The sequence below is a fragment of the Eufriesea mexicana genome, unplaced genomic scaffold (genome assembly GCF_001483705.2).
Source record: "Eufriesea mexicana isolate 0111107269 unplaced genomic scaffold, ASM148370v2 scaffold486, whole genome shotgun sequence".
Lineage (NCBI taxonomy): Eukaryota > Metazoa > Arthropoda > Insecta > Hymenoptera > Apidae > Eufriesea > Eufriesea mexicana.
The window spans coordinates 208906-219850 of record NW_016908651.1 but is presented as its reverse complement, the minus strand read 5'-3'; the positions used below and the strand labels follow the sequence as shown (position 1 = coordinate 219850).

Sequence of the window (10945 nt, the reverse complement as noted above, 5' to 3'; positions counted from 1 at the left end):
CCCCGTGTCTTCCCGCGTGGAAGTTTCGACGGGCAGAGATCGGTCAAGCTTCTCGCGGATTCCTCGGTCGTTCGTTTCCGCGAAAAGATTCGAGAATTCGAAACTCGCGGCGGATGTTTTACTTGCGTTGTTCTTCGCGGGCTGTTGTTTTTGGTGATTTGCGCGGCCACGAGTTCGCGTTACGTATCGATCTAACTTCTATGTAGAGTGTGCTCTGCGCCACTTTGATTAAAAGTTTCAAAAGTTACGCCGCAAAGTCCCGCAGCTTTTCTTTCTTCCTTTCTTTTTGCCCCCCCGTTCTTCGCCCGTGGCGTGATAGTTTGGAAAATGGCCGAAAACGATGCGGGGTCGTAGGACGCGTATCAACGAGACACGACCCGGTAAAAATAAAATCCGCGATTATGCCTGATGTATTGACAGTCGGAGAAGGTCTACTCGCGAGAGATAAGCGAATTTCTAGCCGTTGGTGCAGGAATTTCGGCAAGTTTAACGCGTTAAACGCCACGCCAGTCCCCAAGGACCGGAGCTAGACTCTCCGTTCAGGCCCCGCCGGAAGGGCCCGCATGACGGCTAACTATGGCATCAAACGGAACGGCGCGCGAAATCGACATGACGTTTAACGCGAATAATCTAAATAATTAGTCATCGATGCGTAGGTGCAATGACACAGCGAGTTATTACGACTCGTTGCAGAAATTATAGATACACCTGTTCGTCACGCCGAGCGTTTTCCTCGGGAATCGAAGTTCTCGCGAGCGTGTCGGAGATATTACTCAACGTTTGGCATTCGTCTTCCGCTCGCGGCGAGTTCCTTCCACCCGGTTTCGATCGGTGTCGATCCTCCCCGAGTCTATTTCGATCGACTAGGCATTCCACCGCGAATTTAACTCGCTATGGAGGTTCGCGCTTGCCAGAAATATCAATTCGCGCGAGAGTGGCAACAGTTTGCTTGATTTGGCACGGCGCGGCTTACGTCCGAAATAAATCTTCGCAGGCCGCACATGGACCTCCCTGAAAACCGATTGTCCGCGCGCGAGTTACGCGGCCAATCTGTTCCACCTACGCCCTGTTAGCGTCTTTGCTTTTACACCGGGTTCGACGATTCGATCGGCCAGTGTCGGGCGTTTAATAATCTCGTGGAAAGTCCAGCATCGTTGCTCCACACGCTCGCGAGCCAGCGTGTACCGTATACTCGTGGCTCGTTGCAATAGCCGTGCTTCGCAAAGTTGCCGGTAATCCGTGCTATAACAAGAAACTATCGAGCGAGGAGTGATCGAAGCGATCGATGGTACACGGTTGCTGGACGCGTGTGCAGCCACGGGGCCAGTCGCGCCCGTGGCCTTCCCGGAACGTTGGAAAATCGGGATAATTTCTGGCCGCGTCTTTCGGGGGGCACGGTCGCGCGCGCATACTTGGTCCAAAGACGCGCGCGATCTCCGGGATCAGAATGAAAAGGAGGCGAAGCGAGCGGAGCGGAGAGGGTGGAGGAAAGGACGACGCGAAGACAGAGGCGGCCTATACTCGTCGCTGAATAACGCATGACTGTCTGGCTTGAAATTATAGCATTTCGTTCCCTCTCACTCGCAGGAACTACCCCTTGGCCTCTGGACGCGCGTGCTTGTTCGCTGCGCTTTCATTCAATTATGCATCCAGCTTCACCCACACCGCATCCTCCCTCCGCTCTTATTATTATTTTTCCGCGCGTGACCTCGCTCCTCCTCCGCCTTTTCTTGTCCTCCGGAGCTCTCGAGAGCCGGCGTCGTCGCGGTGGTCGCGACCCGCGTCCGGAAACTCGATCGTCCGTCTCGATACTCCGTCTGTCTATTTTTATTTCTTCCTCCGCGCCGTTCTCCGTTTCTTTCCTCCTCGCGGCTCCGAATCCAGCGAGAACTCTGTGCGAGATCGCACGCGTCGTTGTTTCCGAAAAACGCGGCCGTGTCGCGGGGGAAGGAGCGTGTGATCGTTGACCTCCCTTTTATATTCGGAGTAGCTTCCATGAATGAAAAGGAGCGCGCCGTCGACTCGCGGCCGATATTTCCCCGCGAAATTACGCGATCGGCCACGGGGCTTTACACGTGTCGTGGAAAATCTTGCGCGGATAGCGGCGCGTGCCCGTAAACCCGCTTTTCTTAACCGGGTATTCGCGTTGTGACGTATTTACGCGTGTTTATTAGCGCGGTCGTAATAATTCAGAGGCGAGAGAGAGAGAGAGCCGGGTTGCCGGGGTTTGGTTCGCGCCGTGTGCGTTCCATAGTCGATCGGTTTTTCACGAGGTGACGAGCTACGGTTACGACGTAAAAATTTCAAACGTTCCGTATCGCCGCTATAAATATTCATGCCGCGACGAAACGCCAATATATATGTAGAGTAACACGAATATGTTGAAACGACACGGTCGCGTTGTATAGCACCGGTACGGAAAGTTAAGCGCGTGTCGCTTCTCGCGAGCCTTTTCGCGAGGCTTTTCGCGAGGCTTTTCGCGAGAGCGACTGCACGAAATCGTTGTCAGTCATCGCCGGCGTGCAATTACAGATTAGGCGTAATTGGTCGGCGGAGAACTGCCGGCTGCAATGGCTAGGAGATACGTAAACACGCTGATTTGCAACCTTTCGTTAGGCGATCCTCGCCGTGACGAAAAATCGGCAACGAGCCTGGTAACGTGTACGAGTAGCAGCTGGAGAAGAAGCGTATCGCGAGTGGAGGAACAAGTTCGCTCGCGATTCCGTTTGCCGATGGCAACGACGATGTTATCGAACGCGCGGCGAAGCGCTCGGCTCCGTTCGAGAGTCGGTGATTGCGCGCGATTTGCCCGGAAGTACGCGATATTACATGTTCTTCCATCCTTCTTGTTACAGGAGAGCGACAATCTCTGGTGGGACGCATTCGCGACTGAATTCTTCGAGGACGACGCAACCTTAACCCTCACGTTCTGCTTGGAGGACGGCCCCAAGAGATACAGTGAGTATCAGTCGCATCTTTGCCCGATTTTTCCTCGCGATCCGTTCGAAAGCGTTATTCGGGAAAGGTGGAATACGCGAATCTCGGCGACGGTGAACGAGAAGATACCGCCTTCGGCTGGCCGTTTTTCTTTCGGCACGACGGGTTCTTCTTCACGGTCCATTGTCCTCGGCAGTGGCCCGTACTACCACGCCACGCACCACGTATACGCGTTGCACACGTTCTAAATAATTACGTGCCACCGCAGAGCAATTTTGCAGCCGGTGGATTTTAATGTCTTCCTCCCTGCGTTCGTTGCTGAATGCACGGTAACAACGTGATTACACGTCGCATCGCGTCGTCATCGAGCGTAAACGACAGTTCCGCGACGCGCATTACCGTTGCAATAAGATGCAACGGAGAACTCGCGGCAGCGTTCCCCTCTTTCTCTCATTCTCTCTTTCTCTCTTTGTCTCTTTCTCTCCGTCTACGTCTCTATGTCGCTGGATCTATGATTTTTCTTTCGCTCGTTTCCCGTGAAAACAGGAACGCGGCGAGGAATTACGCGTAGGTACGGGTAGGCTCGGGTTCTCTCGATCTCTGACGAAGAAAGCGTCATCGTCCATCGTCGACGTTCGATCGGATCCGATCCGATTCGATTCGAGTCCTCACGATCCGTTTGTTTCTGCTTGCAGCGATAGGCAGGACGCTAATACCTAGGTACTTCCGTTCGATATTCGAGGGCGGAGTGACGGAACTTTACTACAATTTGAAGCACCCGAAGGAGTCATTTCACACTACCAGCATAACCCTCGACTGTGATAACTGCGTTATGGTCACGCATCACGGAAAACCGATGTTCACGAAGGTAAGGGGAAACTTTTCGTTCGCGTGATCGAATCTGTTGCCGTTGTCGCGCGATCGATTCACGGTTAAACAATGCAAACGAAACGAGCCGCGTTACGAATGACAGCGAACAGCGCGCGCGGGGCTCGTTTCTCTGTCATCTTTCTCGCTTCCTTCATCGCCCGTTGCCCGTCGTTACGTTCTCAAATTTTTATTCCGCGCGAAACAACACCCTTGCAACTACCCCCCACCCTCCGCGTTCAATCGCGTCGCCTGAAATTTTATTCGAAGCGCGCCATTTTCCCGCGAGCAGCACGCGAAACGAAATTTCTCACCCGCGATTGGCCGACAGGCCGTCGTTGCACGTTTACGCGATAGTTTGAACGGCGTGTTTGTTCCGCAGGTATGCACGGAGGGTAGATTAATATTGGAATTCACGTTTGACGACCTTATGAGGATAAAGTCGTGGCACATGTCGGTGAGGACGCACAAGGAACTCGTGCCTAGGACCGTGGTCGGTATGCAACAGGATCCGACGATGCTCGAACAGCTTAGCAAGAACATCACCAGGCAGGGCATCACCAATTCCACCCTGAACTACCTTAGGGTACGTATACGTTGACCCTTGGCAATGGAAGGCCGCGGGACGGTGTGCGGTGCCGGTTTTACGAGTAGCGCGCGACGTTTCGTCGAAAATGCTTTCTCATCCGGTCGGTGGTCGCCGTTCAGCTCGGTGATTCGTCGATTCGCGCGGCGTTTTATTATATTCTTCTAAACGGAATAGATATGTAGAAATAACACGGTTGGAAAGCCCGAGCGTAAAGGGCCCGGGAATCGCGCGCGGAGATCGGCTCGCGAAAGTACGCTCGAGTATCCGGGTTACGATCCACCTTCTTTGCACGCTCGGAAGCGCTTTCACTTGCGCGTATCGTTGCTCTCTGCACGCTGAAACGATTGTTGCGTCGTTAATCGAAAGCCGACGAGAAAATATCTTTACCTCGCCACCCGACAACCGCGATCTATCTCTTTCCAAACGATTCCCGATTAATTTCGTATCGTCGTGCACGACGATCCACGCTCCCGCTCGCGATCCGAGCAAACGGGCAAAGTGTACGTAACGAAGTAAAATGCAGGCAAAATAATAATAATAATAATAATAATAATAATAATAATAATAATAATAATAATAATAATAATAATAATAATGACGAAAAAAGGAGGGGAAAAAAGGAAATAACGAGAGAAAAACGCGATGGACGGTCCGGCGGAGCGCGGGAATCGATCGGAAATCTCGCCGATGGCCACGAGCGTATTAATGCGAATATTAATTAAAATGAAATTAAAGTTTCGCAAAATTTCGGAGCCCTCGGGTCAAGCCTGCCGCTGCTGCCGTCGCCGCCGCCGCCTCTATGCAATTCCGCGCTATCGATTACTTTAATTGTCATCATTATAATATAAAGGCTGCCGGGAAATTACGTGCTTACGATAATAATGTAAAATGGATTTCAGTTTTATTACGGCAAACATAAACCAAATTTAATTTGCTCCGGACGGTGTACGGCGATGCGAGCGCGTGCGTTGCGCGCATCGTGCGAATATATTTTAGGAAGTTTATTTTCAACCGGTACACGCCGTATACGATAATTTTCATATTAATAGCGCGCATAAGTTCCCTGTCGAACTCGCGTCGGATTAAATAACAGTCGCATTTATTTTGTTTCTGTATCGCCGGCTATTTTTGCCCGCGTTTTCCAAAGAAACTCATCCCCGCCCGTTGTTTCGGGGATAAAGATACAAAATGCACGCACTCGCTTTTTACCGACATTTGTTCGGAGAACGCGCGTGTACGATCGCACGTAGTAGCTCTAACGACGACGCTGGTCGCAGCGCCGAGATCGCGAGGTATCGAGGTCGAGCGTCGTCGTCGTGTCGCGTGTAACGATAAGAGAGAGAGAGAGAGAGAGAGAGAGAGAGAGAGAGAGGAGGAGAGAGAAAGAGAGATTTTCGAATTTCTTTTTTTGCTTTTCCAGTTATGCGTGATCTTGGAGCCGATGCAAGAGCTGATGTCGAGGCACAAGGCGTACGCGTTGTCACCGCGGGACTGCTTGAAGACGACCTTGTTCCAGAAATGGCAGAGGATGGTTGCCCCGCCGGGTAAGAGAGGTAGACGAACAGTTGCTTTACATGAGAAGCACCAGCCAGTGGAGCCAAACGGCCGACCAGTCTACCGCAGGATTCGTTTTTCGATCGCTCAACGACGACGGAATATTCGTCGTCGACTTGTTGCCGCGTCACGAATCTCGGTTCCAATCGCTTTCTACGACCAGAACTCCTATTCTTTCTCACCGGCCTATCCTGTTATATATTCGCTCTTTGTCTCTTCCGGCCCCGGGATCCATCGGGAAATCGGGTCGTTGGACCGTTCGGATTATTCGGGTCGAAAGCGAATTCGCGAGTTCCTCCGTGACCACCCGATCTTTCGCGTCGAACCTTTGGTAATCGTCGACTTCGTCGTCGTCGTTGTCGTCGTTGCGGTTGCATACGATTGCATAGTTACGAAAATAACGCTCGGGAGATTCTTGGTCGATCGTTAAACGGCTCGAATTCTCGCGGTCGTGGGGAAGAGAGTGGAAAACGGGGGGAGCGTTTAAAGGAAAGAGAGAAGGAAGAAGGAAAAAATCGTTCCGGGTGCTAGAAGGTTTCGCGAAGCGAGGCGATCTTCGATCGGATTGGCGCGATGGTTGTCGGTTGATAGCAGCGGTGGTTGATTTTTTCCTGATCGACGTTGCGCGTTGCGTGCGTCTGGAGCGGTCGGCGCACTTCTCCTTGTCGGCTTATCGTCCGTTTTTATCATGCGTATGCGCTGCACCGCGTTTCCTGTTTCACCCGCGACCAACGTCGTTCCCTCTCAATTATCCGGCGCCCCCACGTTCAAGGTCGACGAAATCATGGAACCGAGCGCGTTAAAGCCGTAAGAGCACATCGGATTTACTTCGATGCGATGCGTGTTTCTCTGTAAAGATACAATTCTACGTGAGTGCAGAACTTCCTAAGTAGCTTTTTTTTGATGGAGAAAGGCAATAGAGACGTGATCTATCGATCTTCTATCTGTCTGTCCACCGATGCATGCATGCTTCTGTGTGTCAGAGACCTTTGATTTGGAGAAAGGTCCAAAGCTGGGTAGCGGTCTGAAGTTTCTTAGCGCGCTGCTACATGGCTAGCGTCCTCTGCCACAGCTCGAGCTCCCGTTTATCGCGCATCTGTTCTTTCAGAGTCCCAGAGGCCCGCCAGCAAGCGAAGAAAGCGAAAGGGTAGCACGCCTGGTCCGGGGAACAACGCACCGCCAGCGCCTAGCAAAAAGAGATCGCCGGGACCTAATTTTTCTCTGGCGTCACAGGTGAGCGTGCCACGAGAAGCGTTTGTTTTATCCGAAACGGGCTGCAGCCGAAGCGTCCTTTATCGAAGGCTGTGCGTTCCGCTCGAAACCGATGTTTCATTACCCTCGCGGGGTTAATCGGCTTTGTAAGTTTGCCCTCGTGGCTTCCGAGAGTTCCATATCCGAGGATATTTCCCTCTCTTTCTCGAACCAAGCGTAAAGATAAATGAAAGACGGAATGACGCTGTTCGCGTTTGCGTTCACCGGTAAGAGACTGTCTCTGCTACTGCTACTGCTACTGCCACTGCTACTGCTACTACGACTACTATTACTACTACTACTACTACTACTACTACTGTGACTGTCTCTGCTACTGCTACTGCTACTGCCACTGCTACTGCTACTACGACTACTATTACTACTGCTACTACTACTACTACTACTACTACTGCTACTAGTACGTGTGTAACGGCCACGCGAGAGCGACGATCGTTTTAACGTTTCTCTCTCTACTTTCCTGTCGATCCAGGACGTGATGGTTGTGGGCGAACCGTCGCTGATGGGAGGGGACTTTGGCGAGGAGGACGAACGGGTAATCACGAGGTTGGAGAACACGCAGTACGACGCCACGAACAGTTTGGACCCCCACAGTCACGACACGCCGGGTGGACCACCTCCGCATCCTCACCAATTCCACTCGGAACCGACCCCGGGTAACTCTTGGCCACCGGACCGCGGTCCTGGTCCGCCACAGGGTGGACCCGGTAGTCAGGTAATTGTCACCATTTCCAACCACGTTCGAGAACCACTCGAAAGCCGAAGATTCTGAAGTCGATGCGTGACGTGCGATGGGGGTTGCAGGGAGTGCAAGGTGGACAGGGAGGCGCGGCAGCAGGTGTACAGGGATCGCAGGATGCCAGTCAACAGCAACAAGACAAGAAGAGCCCCGCGGTGAGCCAGTGAGGCCAGGAGTCCCCGCGCCCCCCCACCAGGGGGCGACGGGGGCGCAGGCCCAAGAACATGGCTCCCTAGCGGGGCGAGAACCCTAACCTCCCCGGCGCCTACTTGGCCTCGTCTGGCTGTTCGGCCAGCAGGCTGTCGCACGTTGGCGTACATCCGCTGGCCTGTCATCAGGCTGGCCTGTCCGGGCATCATACGGAGCAGCAGGTGCAACTAGGCCATGCCGCGGCAGCGGCCGCCGCCGCAGCCTCCATGGGGATGGAATCCTCGGAGCTGGTCGCGGTGGCCCATTACCAAGCGCAACAGCTTCAGCGACAATTGTTGGCCGAGCAGTCGGGTTCGGGCACGATGCTGCCGCCGGTTGCTCAGCCTACTGGTGGAGGTTTGACGCAGTCGCTACAGCAGCCGCAGCAAGCTCAATCTCAGGGCCAAGGCGCGCTGCAAAGCCTGATGCAGCAGCTCATCTATATCCAACAGATCGAATCTATTTCCAACTTTCTCGCACAGCATGGTCACAAGTGAGCGACATCGACATCGACATCGACATCGACATCGACATCGACATCGACATCGACATCGACATCGACGTTGCCGTCGTCATCGTCATCGTCATCGTCATCGTCATCGTCATCGTCTACGTCGTTGCCCATCATCATCATCGTCGTCGTTAGAGGATAAGACGGCCTCATCGTGGCTTTTGAAGCGACCGGACGACCGGACGATCGCGAGACGCGAAGAACTTGCTACGATCGAGAGAAGTGGTGCGCTCGCGTTTGCTTCGAACCGTTTAACGAGCTTCTCACGACGATGATCTTTCCTCGTGCTGTGACCGACCGTCGAGATATTATACGCTGTTATGCGAGGCTGAGGATGGACGCGCATTTCCGTTCGGGGTTTCTTCCTTCGCACACCTGATACACACACCGGGTACACGCGTATGCTCGCACACGCTCATACACGCATATACGTGACACACACGCGCGCACACACACACACACGCATACACGTTCATAGATACACATGTATACATATACGTAAACACGTTTCGTTGGACGATCCTCGAATGGAGAAACGGGGAGGCGTGCGGTGTCTCTTAACTCGTCGAGCTGCGAAGAAGGCAGCCCGACCATCATCACGGTAGTCGAAACGCGTCCGCGTCGCGTTTCGCTCTCAGAACGGTCCGAGACACCGTAGCGAGAATCGTGACGGCCTCTGGGAACAGACTTACGGAGGCCGATCGTTTAGCGTGTGATAAAACATTATGTCAAAAGAAACAAAGTATATAAAAAGAAAAAAAATAGGAGGATGATTGACTGTCGGTGAAACGAATAGAAGAAGAAAAGGGAGAAGAAGAAGTAGACGAAGAAGTAGTAGAAGAAGAAGAAGAAGAAGAAAAAGAAGAAGAAGAAGAAGAAGTAGGAAGAAGAAGTAGGAAGAAGAAGAAGAAGAAATGGAAGAAGCGAAGAAGCGGAAGAAGATAATTGAAAAAGGGAATAAAAAGGAAAAGATAAAGTTGAACGAAAACGGTACGCCGCGCACGGCAGAGACGATCGTTCGCTCTGGTGCGAGCTGTGAATGAATCTCTATCCGTCAACAGTATTGATATAATTAATAGAATAAATGAATATAAAATATTGTAAGAGGTATATCGTAAGTACGTATTGTGCAAGCGTATGCGAGATAGGAGAGAGCGTGGTGTGATATATCGAATTGGAGGATGAGAGGATGTGGGTGTGTAAAAGACCGGATTATCTCTTAGACTCAAAAAGATTTTTAAGCGCGGAGCCCGATCGAACGCCAACGCACAGGCCCTGTTTGCCCCTGTGTGTACAATCTTTCGAACGTTTTATCCTTTTATCGTTGTTGCTATTCTCACATCGAGGACACGCGAAAGAAGGAACGGGGAACGAACGCGTTTCGCGCTCCTCCGATCGATTAACGAGTCCAAAATGGCCGGTGTTCGATTTTCCAATTGCGAACGTTCGAGCGATCGAGATCGACGTGTTATTACTCGACGACGCGCGTCTCTCGAGGAAGTAACGGGTTAAAGGAACTCGGAGCGCGGGAAAACAGCCGCTCGAGAAAATTTTGCTTCTCGTTGCTCTTCGAGCATGTACCACCTTCTCGCTGTTCGTCGTTTCACCATATGTTCATCCGTTTTTGTTCCACGATACACACACAGCACAGCGCGTACCCACGTCCAATCATTGTGTGACCTTTTTACCGAGTATAATATTTTTTGACGAGTCGTCAGTAACATTTCCACGGTGTGCATGTGCTTATTTCGTTGCGCTGCAAATCGTTTCAGGGAAAAAGCAGCGTTTGAAAAGCCCGCGAGACAATCGTTACTTAACCGCGCGCGCTCGCGACCATATTCTTTTTCTTTCACGACAACGAGACACGCGTATATACACCTTTGAAAATAGGCGGCAAAGAAAGGAAAACTAAAAAGAAAGAAAGAAAGAAAAGAGGCGAAGCATCCACACGGCACGATTGCGTACACTATGAATCATTCTAGTATAAAGTTCCTTGCGCGTTACGTTTGTACATGATATATGTTCCTCATTATATGCTTATACGTTTGTTCCTATTTTTGTATTAATCTTCGTGATTCGTTGTGTTCTCTTCCTTCGCTGTTAAGCTCGAGCCAAGCATAACGGGGCATTATATCGACGATTTCACAAGCGTTTTTACTCTCGAATCCTCGACATCGTATTCAATCTTTTTCGAATAATAATCGTGGTCGAACGCGATCTTCGAATCTAACGTCCACGTTTTATCTTCTGCTCTCTCTCTCTCTCTCTCTCTCTCTCTCTCTCTCTCTCT

General features: G+C 51.6%; 1 protein-coding gene across 3 annotated transcripts in view; it reads left to right on the top strand.

Moving 5' to 3' along the window:
- Chi (LIM domain-binding protein 2 Chi) overlaps nucleotides 1-8275 on the top strand; it is a 55746-nt gene extending 47471 nt beyond the window's left edge. For 2 of the 3 annotated variants that reach the window (XM_017897488.1, XM_017897486.1), the window contains exons 3-9: nucleotides 2856-2958; nucleotides 3633-3805; nucleotides 4187-4390; nucleotides 5814-5946; nucleotides 7056-7180; nucleotides 7689-7931; nucleotides 8021-8275. In XM_017897488.1, coding sequence (XP_017752977.1) covers nucleotides 2856-2958; nucleotides 3633-3805; nucleotides 4187-4390; nucleotides 5814-5946; nucleotides 7056-7180; nucleotides 7689-7931; nucleotides 8021-8122 — 1083 coding nt within the window. In that variant the 3' untranslated portion in view covers nucleotides 8123-8275. The remainder of the gene's footprint in view (nucleotides 1-2855; nucleotides 2959-3632; nucleotides 3806-4186; nucleotides 4391-5813; nucleotides 5947-7055; nucleotides 7181-7688; nucleotides 7932-8020) is intronic. The other variant, XM_017897487.1, reaches the window with a different exon arrangement.
- Nucleotides 8276-10945: the final 2670 nt, after the last annotated feature.